The following is a 20,953-nucleotide window of genomic DNA, read 5'->3' on the forward strand; positions in this document are numbered from 1 at the left end:
GAGTTTGTACTTAAAGAGGAAGGCAGATGCTAGTTTAAAATAGCTTTATGGATTTCTCTCACGTTCCCATAAAGTGCGTAAAGGATGGTAAACGACCCCATATGTGTGCAAAGAGCAAGTCTCTTTGGCTTTTAAAGGCATTCTTTTGAAAACCAAACCTATAATGCTGTTAGGCAGTAATGCAGTCATTATCCTGCTGAGCTGAGTAAGCAAACACACATACCTCCTGTGTTACCTTAACACACACACACACACACACACACACACACACACACACACACACACACACACACACACACACACACACACACACACACACACACACACACACACACACACACACACACACACACACACACACACACACACACACACACACACACACACACACACACACACACACACACACACACACACACAATTTCATTTCAAGTTTAAATGTAATATCGAATACATAATATCGCACGTAGAATTATAGTCAAGAACTTTACATGTTCTTTATGTTAGTCCACACATAAAAATAAGTCCACTTCTTTGAAGCATGACAAATGATGATTTAAACATAATTTAAACTTTACTTTAAAGTAAAACTTTTAAATTGGCTTTTAATTATTCTAAAGTGCCATTTTTGACAGTATACTTATGTTAAGAGACTGTCATTAATACTCTTTTTTTAATTTAATTAATATTATTTTATCTTCAATTACATTTTTTTTTTAAGTACTTTTATTATTTTCACACAGGCTGAAAACATGTATACAGGAATATTGTGTCTTGTAAATGTATTTTCCATAATGCAAAATGCATAACATGGACCCCAATCAGAAAATGATGTGCATGCAAAATGGTCAGTGGTTGAACTTGTGGCACAATGATGACACTCTCTTAACATATATCTTCTAAATGAACAATAGGCTGTATCTTAACTCTGTGTGTAATTTTGATAGTAAACTACTATCTTCAGCAGGGGACTCTCATTCTCTCTGTAGGGAAAACATCCCCCAGGCACTAATTAAACAAACCAGCACTCCCCTCCCCACACTTGCATCTGAATAAACGTATTATTTATGAATACGATTAATGCAAATAACAGATTGGGGACAGGCTGAGATCTCGTTCTCTTTGTGTCATTATGGCTCTGTTTGTCTAAGCAGTGCTGATTAATGAGTAGAGAATAAATGAGTCAGTCTCTGAGGTCTTGTGAGATGATTTGGCTGTGAGTCAGGTTCTCTCTCTGTCAGGATACGGAAAAAAACATGTCCTTTAAAGGGTTACACAGCAAACTACTAATTAGGATGGATTTAGATTAATACAATTAATGCCGGGTTCATGAATTTAATATTGTGGCCTAAATCACTGAACTATGGTCTTTTGTATTTTTAAACCTGGTTCAAAATGTGTGCTTTAGCTATACCAATACAAACTTCGGCCTCAGTAATTCTACCCTGGAAAAAAGCTGATAATCCACTTATGCTTCAGAAGTAAACCAAAATCCTCACTCACAGGGGAGGCCAGTTTTCCAAATACTGAGAGAGATTTGCCTTTTCATTTGTTGAAGATTACAGGAAGTTCTTAACTGTTTCAATGAATATCTGTAAACACAAAGAAAATCGATGACAGGACAAGTTGTCAAACTGCTGTTTAAATGTGTCAGTATTCAGCTTCTTTTTTTCGTTGTTCGTTGTTTCTTTTGCCTGGTGTGTGTCTGTACATGCACACAGAACACTCCTTTAATTACTCACTATTTATAATGTGTCACAGCTGTATTTTCAGGGCTTTATTGGGAAAGGCCAATCTTTATTTGAGGAATTGCTTGAGTTTATCACTATATCTATATAACAGAGATACTATATCCAACTGGCTGATCTGGTTTGTGATAGAAAGAATCTATTCACTATTTACTTTACAGTAGAAACCAAATCTTTCCATCCTGACTCCCTGAGAAAATCGTGACCACCAGCAGTCTTGGGAATCTTAAAATCATCAGCCGCCCGTCTGACCAAACAAACTCCTCCAGATTTCTCAACAGTGAACAGTAACATTTTTGCCATTTTTATGACCAAACTTAACAGGGCCTGATGAATCACTATACATCTCCACCATGTGGCATCAGTTTTACACACGGCATACGCCATGAATCAAGTTACACAGCATTAACACATTAATAAATGTGTCTCCAAATCCCTCCCACGGCTTTCAGTTATGACTCCCGGGTCTATTTAAGGCCATCTTTCTTCTGACTACGCAAAAACACAACACTGAAGGGATTCATTTTTGGGCCTATACTTCCTGGGTTCTCAGTGGATTCCTATGAGTCATGAGATTTGCATCAGTTTTAAACATTTTGAGTCTTACCATTTGCTTGTTTGGAGTTTGTTCACACATAAGGGAAATAGTAAAGTAAATGTTACGCACATCAAGTTTGACCACTTTGTCAATAAGAAAATCATCAATTAAAATGTGTTAAAATGATGATATGAACATGTTTTACAAAACACAGTCTGCAGGAAGTTTGTGGGGAGGAATAAGTGAATAACCTCCTCAAGCCCTAAAGAATGAGGAATGGTATGTTACTATATTGCACAATGAGTCCCTCCAGAGGTTCCCACAGAAGAGTTTTGTATCTGAACGTCCACCAAACACTTTTCTGTTCATCAATCACTTTTAATGCAGTGCACACTATCATTTTTGATAAACTCTTTGTTATTATTAAATGTTGATATAAAAACATTTGCTGATATTTAATTAAAAATGAAAAAAATTGTCGTTCATTTCGATCATTGTGTTTCTGTAGAAATAGACTATAATGTATAGTCAGAACTTTGACTAACATTCTGGCTATAACTTAACTTAGTGGTTCTGGTCTTTAATAATGTTCTCAAAACATTGGCACAAAATTGTATTTATTATACATCATTCATGGAACCTATTTTTCTGGAACAGGATGTCGTCTAATGTTTTAAAAAAAAAAATGTATGTTACTACTTGTTCAGAGAACATTCAAAAGTAACGTTTCCATAATGTTTGCAACAGTTTTGGGGGTACTGCGTTACAAGTAACGCGAGTTACGTAATCGGATTACTTTTTTCAAGTACTGTAAATAGTAAAATAATACATTACTTTTAAATTAGTATTAGATACTTTTTCAAATAAGTAACGCAAGTAACTTTGTTATTGGCAGACACCTGTCCTGTCCCCATGTTGAGAGAAATTTGGAGTAACGTTGTGTGCGATGTGTTAACATGATGCTTATTGTAGTTCTACACTAAATGTGAGATTTACTCAACTCACTTGCAAAAAAACAGATTCACTATTCCTCAAAATGAATAAAAACAGTAAAATGCAAAATCGCAATTACGCAAACCTGCAATATGTTAAATTACACAAATATACTTTATGTATTTAATCTCACTTTATTAACCAATGTCTTTACTGTTGACCTTCGATGATCCGATTTAACCAGAGGTGTGAAGTCCAGGGGTCAGAAAGTAAAAGTCCTGCCATATGTTTATTCCACCCATGAACTCAGCTGATTTCACTAATTATCTCCTGGCTGAAAAACTGTGCTAATTAGCAAATCCAGGTGATTGGAACAAAATACTGAGGAGGACTTTTACTTTCTGAATCTGGACATTACACCTCTTATTGGACCATACCAATAAGAAAAAAAAGATATAATTTTTTATATCTTTCTTCTCCTGCGTCCTATTCTTCTGCAATCCACAATGTCAGCACTGCTGAAAGGTTTGTTTGAGCTGCGCCCTCTACTGTAAAGGTGTGAATTTGCATTTCCTTCAGCCTGAGGCTTATTCATTACATTCGCCAAATACATAACTATTAAAAAACAAAGCAAGCAAGCCCAGCCCAGGTAAGAAAAAGTAACGCAAAAGTAGCGTAATGCATTACTTTGCATAAAAAGTAACTAAGTAATGCAATTAGTTACTTTTTAGGGAGTAACACAATATTGTAATGCATTACTTTTAAAATGATCCAACACAGGCTTGCAAAATGATAAATGCTTGTATAACCTATAATCTAAAACATTTAAAAAACTGGAACATTAAACATTCAGAAATAATAGTATTCACACCTTAATGGTAACATTAGCAAAATATTCTTAGAACATACTTTTTTTCACTGAAATCTTGAGGGAACTGTAACAGTATACTCTTCTAAACGGTCAAACTTTTGGAATTAGAATATTAGAAATGATATCAGCTTGCTTTGTAATACTATTATGATGGGCTTTAAATTGAAAATAAATGAGATTTGTGTCTGTGTACATTTATGGAATATTGAAGTACTTTTGTTTGGTTGATGTGCCTCTTTTTATAGTGTGTGTTGATGCGAGATGGCTGGAGTCAGCATCATGTTACAACAAACATTAGTGATGGTCTCTCAAGGGTATTGAACCCAAGTTTCCTGACATTCATGAATGAACAGAACTCAAAATATGTTGACCTTTTCAGGCATCTTCTGGAACTGCTTCCACAGCAGGATTCCTCCTTATCTTCCAACAGTTAACTGTGTGGTCATTTAAAGCCCCCCCCTCTGTTGCCCCCCACGATCTTTTGCATTCCACACCTTTGTTTCTCATGCACTGCAGGATGATGGTTCCACAAACAAACCTGTCCCCTCCTAAACTCCCCTTTGGCCTTCCACCCTGATTATATTAGTAAGTATAAAGCACAATAGCTATTCCAGAATCCAGCGAGTTGCCTTGCTGTCTACCGCCTACATAGACAGCTGTCTTCTAAGGCAGAATCCTAACCATCAGCCTCATAACTGACTGATTTGAATGCTCTGCATGCACTGAAAAAAAATGGTAACTTAAAAAATGGTAAAATCTCAAAGTCAAAAGTAAGTCGAAGTCAAAATATTATTTAAATTTACTGAATAAACCTAAATACATTAATTTATACAAACAAAACTAGTTTCATTCGTTAAATAGCATTCTTTATGGTAACAATTGCAGGTAACCACTTACAGTGTAGGCTACAGCTTGACAAACCACACTCACACAACATTTCGCCATTGCTTTCCACTCAATGGATTTGTGCAGTGCTGTTTTAGATTTTGTCTAAAATGAGGAATCTAGGATGATGCCACATAGCTCCATACATTTAGAGAGTTTAATTACATTAGTTAATTAACTCAGCATTAGTGTTCTCTAAGAGTCTTTCCCAGTAAATAGATGATGACTAAGAGCAAAAAGTATGAGTGAGATCATCTAGATTACTGCTCACTCAGATACTATTTGCTTGCATTGTGACAGACTGACTTTCTTATGTGGTTCACAATGTTTTTATGGGTTTTGATTAAAATTCAGCTCCAAACACAACTGAACCAGCTAAGATCTTCAGGAGCTCTTGATAATTGCAGACAGGCCTTGAATCAGGGTTGGATCTGAACTCTGCAGGTAGGTAGATCTCCAGAAGCAGGATTGGGTACCCATGGTCTAATTTTTGGGGGATACAAGGTCCAGGGCTCTACCATTGGAGAATGCATAACAGCCAACTTGATCACATGTGCCTTCATCACAACACAGCCTTCACAGCCCAAAGTTGTGCGACATTCAATCACTGTTTGCAGATACCATAGAAATAAATGAGTAGCGCCGTAAAATGAATCCTACCTGACGTAAAATATTCTCTGACTTCTTTTATTGAAAACTCTTAAAATAGATCAATCCAATACATTTAATGGCAAACATGTTGAGGATTAGCAGGCAGGCTGTCGATTCATTACGTGATAAGCTATTTCAACACAAAAGCAGTTTATTCAGAATACTGAATCCTCTCCTCCATTTACATCAAAATAAAAAATGGCATCTGGTCTGCTTGCCTGTGTACTGCTATATTATGTTTGTTTTTTTACTATCCTTGATAATTAACTGGGCATGTCTGTATAAATGCATAGAACATTTTGTAACAGTTTGTCATCAAATGTGACGTTGATGTCAGTTGTAAAGGCAGTAGTGAAAACAATAAAAAATATGAAAGAGTATACAAGGATGGTGATAGATACAACAGTGCTGTTGACTGAGAGCGGAGTTGTGTGTCCTCTTTAATATGATTTTATCTTTGGGGAGGCAGACTGTGTTTGCTCTTATCTGATCTATCATTGGTTGTGACATTAGCTCAATACATGTGCTGTTGATCAGCTGCTGCATCAAAGCATTAGAGCCATTCTGTTTGGATGTTTTTACATAATCACCACAAGCCTGCTCATGTGATAATGTAGTGATTGCACTACAACTGTGAGTCATTAGAAAAACTCTTTATCTAACATCCTTTCTATTCCCCCCATTAACTGGGATCTGATGCTTTCAGCCAAGGGCTAATTGACCTTGCCTTGGGCCTGATTGAGGGTCAGACTGTTACAAAGACTGCCATTAATCCACAAGAAATCACTGTCAAAATACGGAGAATAATACATTTATGTGTTTGCAGATGCTGTGTCTACAATTTTGGCAGCAAGTAAACTGACTCAGGGTCAGGAGACTGAATGTGAGCCAAACAAGCTCTCAGACAGACAGAATTGACTACAGAACTGGTATTTGTATGGCATGCCAGAGCAGAACAGCTGATCTAGAATCAGAACATGAGTTTCAAAAACCCTATGAGAGAACTATTGTTATGAACTATACACAACTATCCTTAAATGTCTGAAGTATATTCTGTGCACTAATTCTCTCTCTGTGTGTGTATGTGTGTGTGTGTGTGTGTGTGTGTGTGTGTGTGTGTGTGTGTGTGTGTGTGTGTGTGTGTCAGAGAGAGAGAGAAGGAGGGAAGAGTTACTCTGTTGTCTACTGACACACAGAAGGGCTATTCAGGTCCTGTAGTGGATCTTCTGATAGCTCAACGGATAGCAGCTTTGTTCGGGTTTTCTCACAGAGATGGTATGCTAGATCAGGAGCGTCATGCACCTTTTTTTGGATGGCATCCCAGTACTGGCTTACTTTGTGCCCTAGGACAGGAGTTTTCAAATTTTCTGATGCCCAGACCACCAGATATGATGACCTTCCTATGTATATTTTTAATGTATAAATAGTCAAGACCAATTGACCCACTATGTGAGAAAAATATAAAGCATCATAAAATAAATGCAATTTTTCATTTATTTTTTTGACATTGTGCTAAAACAAAGTATTAAAATATTATCTGGAATAAATTTATTAACAGCATATTTTGTCGATATTTATCTACCCACTATTAGAATAATAATAGATGTATAAACCTTTTAAATAAAAACATATTATTAAACTATTAAACTATTAAACTATTAAACGTTAGGGCTGTCTATACAATTGTCACGGATACAGATATGATATTGTTTTCCTGCTGTGTTTAGTTTCAGTTTCCTGGGTTACTGATTATGTCCTTGTTTATTTCTATGGCTACTAATGGTTTGCACCTGTCTTTCATTATGTTCGCCTTGTATTTACACTCCCTGTTATGTTCAGTTCCTTGTCGGTTCTTGTTTATGATCTATGTTAGCGTTTCTCCTACGTTGTTTCTGTGATTTAGTGATTTGGAGTATTTTGCATTGTTAATAAAGGCTGTCTCTTTGTTTCTTCTTCATCTTCGTGCGTGCTGACTGCACATTATAGAAGAATGGATCCAAAAAAAGGATAAAGCAGCACTCTTAATAGTCTTCACCTGTGAAAATCTCCCATTATTGAAATACTCTGCTCGGTTCTGTGTTGGCCCAGCATTCCGGTCTGGATGATACAACCCTAAAATATATTTACTGGCTGAGAGCTAACTATTATAGCCCACTGGACTTTGGACTATAGCCATTTTACACTGTTTGAAACATGTCTATCCAGTTTTGATGTCCTTGCCCAAGACCATCACAGAACCAGAGTCCAGCCAGTGATCAGCCACTCCCCCCATGGACATCCAAGTCTCCTGTCTCCAATGGTCCCACCCAGCTTCCCTCTCCCACCTCCTCTACTTAAGAAAGTCAGTCCTCTGGCCATGACTCTGCTGGTTCTCTGTCAGGTCCTCGTCTCCTCCTATGTTTGCTCTGCTCTGGTGTTCTGATCCGCTTCGGGTCTTCCGGTCTCCAGCTCCAACTTGGGAAGGGGATCCCCAGTCGACACCTCAAGCCATTGAGCCCGTCACTCCACCTCGGCCCATCAACCAGTCGGCTCCTCCCTCCCTCGGCTCCACCTGGGACAGTCATCCTTATGGCTCTGCTGCAGGCTTGTGCGTTCGGCTCGAGTGCACTGTAGTAAAATAATGCGTATGTGCGCAGGTGACATCGCCAACTACTTGCATGCATAATACAGCATTATTAGTTGTTTTCCAACGGGGATCGTTTTAATAACGTTGTCATCTGTACAAAGAAAAAACTTTACGTTTTTAGCACATCGTTGTCTTACATTTACATTTATTCATTTAGCTGACGCTTTTTATCCAAAGCGACTTACAATTACTATATATGTCAGAGGTCGCACGCCTCTGGAGCAACTAGGGGTTAAGTGTCTTGCTCAGGGACACATTGGTGTCTCACAGTGGATTCGAACCCGGGTCTCTCACACCAAAGGCATGTGTCTTATCCATTGCGCCACACCCCACCACGTCTTGTAAGCGTACCCTTAGTTTCCAAGAGTGTGCCTAGTTACCATAACAACCTATTATGTCCACCTGCCCCTTGTTAAATCACTCATTTAGTCTGTGTATATACTTGTTTGTCTGAAAACAGAATGAAACAGCAAATTTCCAATGGAGTGACACATGATGACATAATGTTTGTTTACAACACATGATCTGATCATTTGGACTCGTTACTAATTATTTATTATCAAAGATAATATATACTCTATACTCAAATTCCGATTGGCTCAAAAATCAGGTTATCATTTTCACAACAAAAACAACATGCATGAAGCAAATTTTTTTTGTAAATCACAGATTGCATTGACAAACACCATCACTTAAACAAGCTAGTCTGACAGCTGAGTTTGAAATGAAAAAATGACTGCATGTATCGCGTTGATGCTGGTTAATGAAGAAATTCTCTTGGGATACAGAAACACTGCCAGGTTGTCTCAGTCTGTTCCCCTCCCCCATTTCCTCATGGGCCGCTCTGATTAGCCAGTGGCAGCCACCCCACTGCCTGCCTTTGTCTGAGCTCTTTGTCTGACCTCAGGTATTGCACAAGACTTCATCTATTTGGGAACCTGGGATTTTGTTGCTGCATCCCACTAAGCACACCACACAGCTGAACCAGGATAAATTGTTTAAAATGATGCGAGACTAATTACAAATACACTATCTTTTGTGTTTGCTTAAATGAGTGGGGGTTGGTGCACCACTTTAACACAACACTCACCCATCCAAGCAGACAATGTACAGGGTCCTTGACTGTGTATAATAACCTACTTCAGTAGAAACTGATCATTCACCTTTTCTTGAAGAATAATTTGACATCTGAACTATAGGCTACTAAATATAGAAAGAGCAGTCATTCTAAACTATTTCCAGGGGTAAATTATAGCATAAAGCAATATTGTTCAGTGACAGAATCGCACTGATCTGATCAGCAATATAGCACAACATTGTCTTTTAACAGATCTCCTTCTGCTGGGATCTGTCATCGGCACCTGATGCCATTCTCATACCAGCCACATGCCTCAGCCTTAAGCAAACACAAAGTTGAAGGCTGTTTATAGCACTGTTTTGGATTGATGCAAGAGTGATTTGAAATCTGCACAGAATAAAGCTGAATAGAGCTAGGCATGAGGCTAGGTAATGAGCTTCATTACATACAGTTAATGACATGGGCTACTATCGGATTAAAGCATAAGAACCAGTTAGGTTAAACCTGGCTCAGAAATACAAGAGAATAATCAAAAACAGCTCTGGACTGCAGGGAACAGATCATTTTCTCTTTAGTTTACATGACAGTGGGTGATCTGTTCTGAAAATACACAATTTACTATATAGCTGATCATTTTGAGAGTTAACTCTGGTATGCAGCTCTTATGATCGTAAAGCATCTCTGTAACTGCTTATGCGGGCAGGTCTGTCATCACAGACGGAGCTAAATATTCTGTATCGACTTTGATCAGAAGCAGGGACTACTTCCTCTCTGCCAATCTTTGGAGCAAGACACATTTGTTAAAAGCCTTAGAATTTATTCTTTAAATGTATAAGTACATAACTATAAAGATGTGCACGGTTGTCACACTTGTTTACAATAAATGTTATTAAGCTTGCTATATAAGTTGTATTCACTTTGCTCTTAAAACGCACAATTGAATCTGAGCAATGCCACAAAAACGGCATCTTATAGGCTTCTACATCTTTCACAGGCCACTTAACTAAAGATTAATGTCCTCCCCAGTAATGCAGACCACTTTTATGACAGAGTGCTTTGAATATAAAGCTATGGAACAGAGAATGGAGTTTTGGTGAGGACAATATTTTATTCCCCAAAGAACTTGACTCCATTACTATTGATTCTTATCCAAGCAAATCTAATATTAAATCTTAAAAAGTTTATAGGACTTTTTTTTTCTCAAGGAGACATGATGCACTTTTACATTTTACAACTTTTGAACTACTGTAAGACTCATAGTTTGGGATCCAAGTCATTTAAAAACGTTTATGCCTGCATGTCCCAAGTCCCAGAGCAAAACTCTGACGAGACACTTTACTTGCACTTTTTTTTTTTTGGCATTCACCATACGTTCAGTTTGTCAAGTCACCTTTATTTATGTAGCGCTTTATATACAATACAGATTGTTTCAAAGCAGCTTTAAAGGCAATGATGCAAACAAAGTTCAATTCTGCTGTGAAGCAGCATTAAAAAGATAAAAGTGTCATTGTGAGGTCAGTTCAGTGTTGATTTAGATCTGTTCAATAACTGAAATATCATCAAAATATGAAATGAGTTCAATTAAGCTATAAAGCAGTTCTGTAGAAAACAGCGATGCCATCATTTAGTTCAGTTCTCATCCAACAGTGTCAGTACAGCCAAATCAACAATTTTGCTGAATACCATATGTACCATGAGTGGTTTAAAACTATAGTTTACCAGGCCTTTCTCTGTCCTTGCAACTCAGACTGATAGAAAGCTGACCTAAATGAGAGAGGTCACAACACTGTGCCTACAGCAAGAGCAGCTGTAGCACACCCATACAGACAGACCTCCCTCAGTCTTTGACTTTAGAAGAGCTACAAACAGAGATTCATAGGAGCTCACTTGAATATAATTAACCCCATTGTAAGGGTCAAACATGCTGAGATAGTGGCTCTTGTTAATGATACTGCCAGAATTTGAGGGAGTGGACTCACCCTGATTGTGTTAGCTGTAACATTTCATTCACAAGCATTCTCAAATATTGACTTGATATTATGCGTAGAGCTAGTAATTAACATATGTTAATAAAACAATTTTTTTTTTTTTTTTAAGTGACGACCGATATACAGGGACTTAGTCTGAATTTGGGTGACTTTCCTAAGAGGACAATCCAGACACTAAGTGGGTCAAAGCCATTCCAGAATTCCCTGGATATTTCTCTCTCTCTCTCTCTCTCTCTCTCTTCTCTCTCTCTCTCTCTCTCTCTCTCTCTCTCTCTCTCTCTCTCTCTCTCTCTCTCTCTCTCTCTCTCTCTCTCTCTCTCTCTCTCTCTCTCTCATGGAATGCCAAAAATCATGTAATGAGTAGGCTAATGGGCTCCTTAAATCGTTTTTATTTATTTTTTTTTCTCCATGAAATGAGTAGAATAAGTCTGAGCAATTTCTGAGGACATTTACAAAACTTCTGTTTTGCCATTAAAAAATTGAAAACACAAATGAATAATTTCCTTTGTTCTATCATCACAATAAGATTTATATATAAAAAACAAAAACAACAACAACTCTGAACAGCATAATTAAATAACCACAATATAATATTGTGCTTTTGCAGTTATTTATGAGATAAAAAACCAACCAGACCATTTCATTTAATTATAAGGAATTTCCTCATACGGAGTGCTGTGCCATTATGCAGCTCTAATGCTCTCACACGGGTGTGTCTAGTGGGCGGAGTCTTATTCCTAAGCCCCGCCCCCGGCAGTCATACGCAAATGAGCCGGTGTCCTCCTCAGTGTTTTCTCTACACAAAGATACACAAGCGCACGCCGCGCGAGACGAGCAGGACTGCCGCTGGGACAAACACGAGCTTCTTCTAATACACACAACAGACACATTCCCGTCAAAGCGGTTTCTGAATGAGTTGCCAAGAGCTTTTAAAATAAACTTTAAGCTTAATCAGAGGAATTACTGAATGGACTGTACGATGGGAACTTCAGCTTTATCTTTAAGCGCGTGAATGCAGAGCATCTATACAGTGCACGGAGTCAGTGGTACCCTGATCACCAAACACCGGACAGGACCATAATACAGATGGATACCTTCTTTGTTGAGGTAGGTGGAAAACTTGAACACTTCACTGGGACAGTCTCTCCCTGTTTCCTTTGTGATGGTGCTGCTTTTAAAAGGATGTTGCTGAGCTTGTTCCAAGTTTTGATCACAATTGACATGTTATCGTTTACTGTAACTTACGGCGTCTAATACAATAATATTTTACCATCTTTTAAACATTTCAACCAGAATAATAGCCTATGTAGGCTATGTATGTCTATTTTTCTGTCTAGACTATATTCATATTATACATTTTGTCCATTGTTCTTTCTTTTTTGCTAAATCAGGTCTATTTAACTATACAAACATGGTCTATGAAGTCTAAAGGCACTTGTCATGGTTCATCATTAGGTGTTAATTCTGCTAGGACCCTCTGTCCCTCCAGGTGAGGAAGACTGGGGAGTCCCTCTCACATTCATTACAAGTTCAAAGGTTATTTAACACCACTTCACTGTCTTTGAAGATCACTAGTGCTTGCAGAACAGCAGTGAACAAAATACCATCTTGATCTGGAGTAAAATGATCATAAATGCCTCAGTGGAGACCCCCAGGATGCGTGTCATGCCTCCCTCTGTCGGCTTTGCTGTTCTGTCTCTGTGTCAGCGCATGAGAACAAACCTGCTGGCAATGAAAGCTCAGACCTCACACACAACGCACTGACCCACTGCAGCAGTATTAACTAGATACTACTGTATAGCATTCAGATGGCCTTGTAAACCCCCTCCCCACTTCCAATGTTTCAGACCACCAAAGAGTATGTAGGGTTCAGTGCTGAAAAGAAATACACTTTTTGTTAGAGTTAGAAAAGACTGTTATAACCAGTTGTTTTTTCTGCGCTGCAATTGTTGTTCTTTCCTAATTTTGGCGGTATAAAGGTTTTGAAGAGTCTAATTAAAGGATTAGTTCACTCCAGAATTAAAATTTCCTGTTAATTTACTCACTCCCATGTCATCCAAGATGTTCATGTCTTTCCAACGAGTTAAAGGTCCAAATTGCAGTTTCAAGGCAGTTTCAAAGGGCTCTACACGATCCCAGCTGAGGAATAAGGGTCTTATATCTAGCGAAACGATTGGTCATTTTCTAAAAAAACTAAATGCTCTTCTTGCACTAGCATGTCTATGACTTTTCGCATTACGGACGTTGGAAAGGTCACGCGTGATGTAGGCGGAAGTACCGACCCAGTGTTTACAAAGCGAACGTGCAACGACTAAGTCAAACGCCCTTCACAAAAATAGGTAAAACAACGATGTCGGATGCTTTTGAAGTTGGAAAGACCTCCTCCTCCACACTGGGTCGGATGACATGGAGCGGTGAGTAAATTATCAGGAAACTTTAATTCTGGAGTGAACTAATCCTTTAAAGAATACTTATTTTTACCCCATTAAACAGGCTTTCCCACAAAACACTATATTCAGAGTCACATACTTTGTATTGTGAGATATGAAGTTGCATATAAAGTCAGGCTTTCATAGTAGAGCATTTGGAGGACCACATAAGGTCTAAATGGGAAGAGTAATTAAACATCTGTTTGGGGTGGATGGAGGACAGAACGGGTCTGAGACACATCTAAGATTAAGGGCCTGAATGATGAGGCTTAGAAGCAACAACGCAAACATTCCAAGATTATTTATAGACATGGGCCACTGTCAGGAGGAAGTTCCCATTCGTTGGCCCACACAGCGGTCAGTGTGGCTTTAATTAATCTGAAGCATTAAAAGCATTTGAATTCAGATTTAAAGCTGAGACCAATGAAATTATTGAGGCATGAATCAAAAGTATGGTTCGGAATTATTAAAACAATATGTCTGATAGTCGGGATGGATTGTTGTAAACTTTGACTTAAAGATTCTTCACTTTGCTTGTATGATTTGTAATTCAGGGTTAAGCTAACATTACCACTGTTATGCTTCACTGATATGTCAAAGCATTGCCTCCCTTCCCATCTGAATCCACACTTAGGACAAGGCGTACTAATATTGCCAAATCCCTAGCTTCCCCTCCAGGCTGTGTTCTCCCTCAGACAAGCCCTCATCCTTCCTCTGCCAGCTGCTGAGTCACTAAACTACTGAATACTCAGAGTGTGTCATTTAGATCATTCTGCTGGAGCTTACCTGTCCATGCCTATTGATCCTAATGACTAAGTGTGGTTGTTCCCAGACAAACTAGTCGATTCATCCTCCCATGGAGAGATTTATGAAGCATGGGATTCCCATTCCGCTCAACATTCCCACCTGTGATAGACTCATCACTGCTTTAAAGTAAGAGTTACCCCTGAGTTTCCAAAGAAACTGTATATTTAGTGTGTTAGAAGCCTTTGAAATCCATAAAAAAGTTAATAGTCATGCATCAACATATTTTTTTTACAGAAACGACAAAAGCAAAAGTTTTCATTTACCCAAAAACTGAAGTATAAAGTTTTGGTAATTTACTTTGCATAATTGGTTAACTGAACTCTGCTGTTCGGGGTGTCGTGTTCACAGGTGATCAAAAAATTGGTTCTTCGTCAACAAGACGCTTGATATTTTCGCTGAACATATTTTACGTATTGCTATTCTAGCATCATATTTAGTTGTTTTAGTAGACGGTGAATTGCATCCACACTGCTGACATGTTTTGATGTAGCAAGCTTATCCATGTTGTGTGCAGATTTGGCACAAAATAGCTAACACAGTCAAAACGCATTATCGGAGAAGTGCTAACTGTTTTGGTCAATCATTTCAGATGTCGAAAACTATTTCAGTATTGTATTGTATTACTAATTAGATTTTCCCTCCAATGTATATATTGTGTAAGTTGGCATTCCGCTATGTAAATTTGTTTTACATCACACTTGAGGAAGTTCTGCCTTTATTGTATCTATGTCCATTTTTTAACGCACCACTAAAAAAACCTAAACCCTCTAATTCTCTCACAAATTTTTTTTTTTAATGGATGATTGTGTCCTGTGTGAACACCCTCTAATTCACTGGAGAGAAAGTCTCTGTGATAATGTTGACACGAATTGGACCCTAAGATACAGCCGTAACTAAACACAAAATTGCAAAAATGAGGCCCCATTTTGACTCGTCTCATTATTTTGAAGTTGAGTCACCTAATTATTATTGTTCAAAGTAATTTACCCATGCACTCGTGTCCATCCTTAGCATGAAGGAATGTTTATGTTTCTCCCTCGCATACTGACCAGAGGAATTCAGCTTATTCCTCAAGCAGCACATGCGTCCATTAATTAATCACAGAACCACAAATACATTTCCGGCTCAGTCCAGTGTCAGCTATGATAAAAATACCCACAACATCCACTTCAGAAGAGCAGTCTAAAAAAAGGATCGATGAAGTGATCATGTAGCCTGGAACAACAGCTGATCTGCTTTAAAAATGGAATTCCTGCTTTTAAAGTGTCTCTCGAAACAGTGTCTCGAATCCAGCAACAGATTCCTATTCCAGACACATTCCTGTCCAGAGGATCTCAGTCTCTGTAACCCTGACCCGAGATTCCAAGCCATGCCTCTTGGTCGCCCTATAGCTCTTGGATTTGAAGTTCCTCTGGTTTGGGTTTCACACTATTCTTCTCTGTCTGGCTTTGACTTCCTTAGGTAACCTCTCATGTTGATGGCGACTGAAATCATAGCTTTTCCTCCTTACTCTGTTGGGTACACTAGACAGGAAGAACAAAACAATAAATAGATTATGTGTTCCTGTTCCCCGCCACTTCTATTTTGTTTGTCAGACCTTGGGTACATCTCTTCTTAATAAGAATGCATATATTGAGAACTTTTTGGGGGAATTTGCATGTTTATTGTCAATAATAGGGCTGTTCTAAGGTTCCAGGGGCCTAGTTGCATTGTCATAATCTCTTATTATGACTAATCAGTCATAAGACTGACTGTAGGTACTCAGTAAGTGCTTTCGTCATGCTGCAGGTTGGTATAAGGAATTATGAATTGTCTTCTCACACGTGCAGGAGTTATTTCAGTTCAAACCGGATTGCTAGCTGATCCAGTGTTCAGCAGGAGTGGGGCTACATGAGTACAGCGGCAATCCCATAAGGTCATATTAATCCCTCTCAATGCAGTCTGGATGTTAGCAAGGATCGCTTTTTCTCAGGACTGATGCGTTTATTAAAGCTTCTCTGTCATATACAGGTTTTGTATGTGGGTTGACTGGATTTATTCTGTGAGAGATTCTTTTAATTTTTTTTACATGATTATTGGGCTGCAGTGTACATCTGGACACAAACCCAGATGGATTCACCCCAATTCAGTTACTCTTTGTTCACTTTGTGGGTTTAATTAGTCTTGTGTGGCCAATCTGTTGTTTATTGGCTTGTTAGTGATGGAGTTTAAGTACCCTAATGCCATTCCTTCTTTTTTTTTTATTAGAAAACTCATAGAAATAGACTCTCAGATGTTCTCATCACAGGATGGCGGTTTTGGAGCTGATTTTGGACAGGTTGTACAGTAAACCACAATGACTATGACCTTAAAAGTCTTGAGCATGACTCAGGAAGACCACATCCCTTTTGGTGTGCTATAAATGGAGTTTATTTCTTTTGAAAATGGCAGAAATTTTGAGCTACTGAATACAATATTGTTATTTTTGTTGGGGTTGGGCACTAGAAAGATCTGTAATACATTCATGTTAGACACAATATGTATTATGAAATGTAATTCGCTGCTTTGTAAAAAAAAATCACGATTTTCTATAGCATTTGTTTCCTAAAAGCACTTTTTAGAGCCATTTTTTAATCAAAATGTTGCTATTTTAACTACACTATTTAAGCTACGGCAGTGTACGGGACTCATTCTCTTTAGCTGCACTTTACAGTGTCTTTTAAAGGGCGCGGCGCATGTAAATAGCGCTCCCTCTATCATCTCCTCTGAGGCCTGTGTGTGCACTGCACCCCTTCCCCCTTCATTTCTTAATACTGTACCTCTGCATTCAGTTGTGTCTCCATCTGCCACCGCTCCAGCCCCCCTGCTGAGATACAGCAGCCATGGATCCTCGCCATCAACACCAAACGGTGCTATTGAAAAGCTTTTGTTTTGCCTAAGGGGCAAATTGTGTGGAAGGAGATACCAGTTTGTGCCAATATACCATTCAGGCAGCTCGAGGATTGAAGGTTGTCTGGTTGAGAGATTTTTTTGGTGGATAGTGTTTGTGTTTGTCTTTTTGTTGTTGTTAGAATAATGTGTTTAATTCAGATTATCTTCTTCACCTTCAAATGAAAATAGTCATTATGCTAATTCCAAAATGTGATCATATAGGGGCTTAACTTCATTATGGTCGTCTGATTGTAGACTGTCATTTGTTCTCTGAGTAGTCATGCTTTAATTTTCACAGGATCTTTGATAGCAAACTATATTTAACAGATTTTCTCCACCTTTATTGAGCATGTGAGATCACTTTTCGCTGTTTAGACCTGTGATTATTCATGAAAATAAAAACGTATAATTTTTTACAACTCTTATAGAGGAAGCCCAGTGACTTGAGAAACACTATTTCAGTGAGAATGTTTTGGCATAATAGAGCATCTGTACAATTATCACCCTCTCGGGGCCAATAAATTAGTCAGGTGGAACCACCTTTTCATAATATCTGTACCATCCCATCCTTCCTGTCCTTCTGGTGACGGTGCAGCATTATTTATGTGCCCCTGTCAGCAGCTGTAGCTCGGGGCACTGAGAGCAGACGGGTGTAGCAGACAGGCTTTAAAGGCTCTGATTAACACAATCAGTTCTTGTGCTGTAATCTGTTCACAAGAGACGGACCCCTGACTGGAGCCCCGAAAGATTTACAGGGGGCCGTGGAAGGCCTCATTTTTACTGTGGGCTAGACACACAGGTACACACCAAATAACAGAGGAACTACTGGGAATGTGGTTAATTGTACATAACATTTCATTTACATTTTATTTATTGAATATTTTACTTTGTTTGCTTGGATATTCCACTCTTCTCGTTTTAATAAATAAAAGTTTTAAGGGGTTTACTGGTAAGGAGATTAAGCTGTTGCACAGCTGACATGCAATATCGTCCTTCAATTTAAGCTTGTTTAATGTCAAACCTGCTATGACCTCACAATCACAATGATTTGTTTCATAATAGTTATCTTGAATAATACTGCATGTTAATTCTAGCACACCACCTGCAACTTGACCTGGACTCCTCATCTCCATGGCTGATATGTTTAAGATGGTTTTGAAAAATTAATGTTGTTGGTCGAATGCAATTTGTAGATGCAGGAACAAAACCCATTGATTTTCATGGATTAAGCAAGCATGTTTGTGCTTACATTTACTGTATGTTGTGCTCATTGATCAGGGTTTATAGATGATAATTATATAGACTAAATTAAATCTGTTCATTATATAAAGTGACTGTATCTCTTCAGATGACTTCGGTTAACCTGCTCTATTCATGTGAATTACTTTTACAATGTTTTTATGAACATTTTGAAGAAGTAAAGGGACAGAAATCTATTCATTTTTGTTCTGAAGATGAATGAAAGTCCTATGGGTTTGGAACGACATGAGGGTGAGTAATTGTTTTTTTTTTTTACAGAATTTCAGGTGAAATATCCCTTAAGTAGCAGCCAGGAACGTAATATCCATAAGCCTCAATTACTTAGAAACCAAGAGCTCTAGAGTAAAAAACACAGCATGTAATTGTTTAGCCAGCCCAGATGGCATGTTTCCTATTTTAGTACAAAGTTTTCCCTGTGATTAAGACATCATGGAGGGACATCTGTGACATGATGTGGCTTACAGTCATGGGTTAAAAAACAAGTTCAAGCATTCTGCCATCCCATTAAACTGCAACCTTAGAATACTAACCTAATTGAGTCCTTATGTATTGTTGGGAAACATATTATGTTGAAATAACTGTAATTTCTGTCTGTAAATGGTGTTTAAATAGGTTATTGTCAGCATTAGATGATCAACAAGCTATAGCTCTGTGCATTACAGGATGTGGCAAAGCAGATTTAGCTTAAGGCTTCAGAACCCCAACCAACTCTTCCATCAGATAAATACATTTCTCATTATGTTCTCAGTGGGGATCACAACCTGTGTGGTCCTATCGCTCTTATTTGCTGATGCACAAGGGATGATGGAATAGTTGAAAGTTTTTTTTGTTTTTTTTAAGTATAGGACAACATAGAAAAGCGATCCAGGTGGCAAAATTATATTGTACTGTCATATGTTTTATGAGACTGAGGTAAAGCCTTTGCACATTTAGTCAACATTTATTGTTTTGCTGGCTCTCCACATTAGGAATCAGTGCAAGATGGCAGTAATCTGACTCCTCAACAACTGCTGTTGTACAGTTTGTGAGATGAAGATGCAGTATAGTGGCATCAGGCCGCTCAAAGGCTTCTGAGATGCTAATAACTGTGGACAGAACTGTATGTCTCCTTCATTTCCTCATTGAGATGTTTTGGTGCTGGAGAAGCGTTTCTTATGTGTTTTGTCAGATGAGGGCTGATCTCTTATAAAAAGGCCAATTTTATCTGAACGGCTGTCGTGTCTTTGTTGAATGCTACAACTGAGAAGAGCTGCCACATCAGTAATAGCCCCTGTCCTTCCCCAGGTTGGGATCTTTCTACTATTGAGGGCTACAGTTTTATTCTAAATACTATGATTCATTTTAGATTGTTGTTTATTTGAATACACTTCGCTTCACTTCAGTATTTGGCTTGGCTAAAGGTTTACAGCAGTGAGAAAGGTTGTTTGTGCACATGATTTTGTCCAACTTACAGCTTCCAGTCTTCACCACCACTTAAGCCCAAATTATACTACAGTTTTGATGCGAACGCTTAGCATAAGCCCAACACGTAGCCTTTCAGAGAATAATCCATTAAATAGCGTGTGCAAACATTGGTGTTTGACACATGCACACCTGCAAGTTTCCTACTTGTCTGTATTTGTGCTATATGGTGTTGCAAGGATGATGTATTTTTGTAGGCCAAAACCTGGAAAATAATTATTTTGGAATTCGATGGGGTTTTTTTTTTTAAGAGAAAAGTTGGATGTCAAATTCCCATTATATATTTCCTTTCCTTTTCTTTGCTGTCTGAAAATAAATAAATAAATTGGACACAAACTGTGTAAACAAAACCATATAGCTAATGTATGAGTATCCACAAGTTTCATTCATTTAGAGTACATTACAACCTGCCATGACCGTTAATCACCGTCTCCAGACTATGCTTTATGCTAATCAGTCGAACATCTCAGTTGTAAGGTTAATACCATTAAGTGTCACAATCTCTCAATGCTATTAGCACTCTCTCTCACTATTGTCTGATATGGGGGAATTCTGGGAAGTGTCCTTCCCCTGGGGCCACAATCTCTCCATTAGCTAATTTCTGATCAGCTGCACCTTCCATCATTTATTCATACTGCTGTCAGCCTAGTGACGGAGCGCCAAGGCTGTTTATCGGATCCTGTACAAAACACTGCTCCTTCTCTGCCTCACTCTCTATTGTCAATTCAACTGTGAATTTACATGTTCTGAATTGTTAATGTTGTAAAT

The 20,953-nt window shown here is 38.3% G+C and overlaps 1 protein-coding gene across 1 annotated transcript in view; it reads left to right on the forward strand.

Moving 5' to 3' along the window:
* The first annotated feature begins 12,128 nt into the window (after positions 1-12,128).
* Positions 12,129-20,953, forward strand: part of myo10l3 (myosin X, like 3) — a 78,148-nt gene continuing 69,323 nt past the window's right edge. The window contains exon 1 of the mRNA XM_082175659.1: positions 12,129-12,425. Coding sequence (XP_082031785.1) covers positions 12,405-12,425 — 21 coding nt within the window. The 5' untranslated portion in view covers positions 12,129-12,404. The remainder of the gene's footprint in view (positions 12,426-20,953) is intronic.

Source organism: Leuciscus leuciscus (assembly GCF_965113295.1).
Source record: "Leuciscus leuciscus genome assembly, chromosome: 7".
Classification (NCBI taxonomy): Eukaryota; Metazoa; Chordata; class Actinopteri; order Cypriniformes; family Leuciscidae; genus Leuciscus; species Leuciscus leuciscus.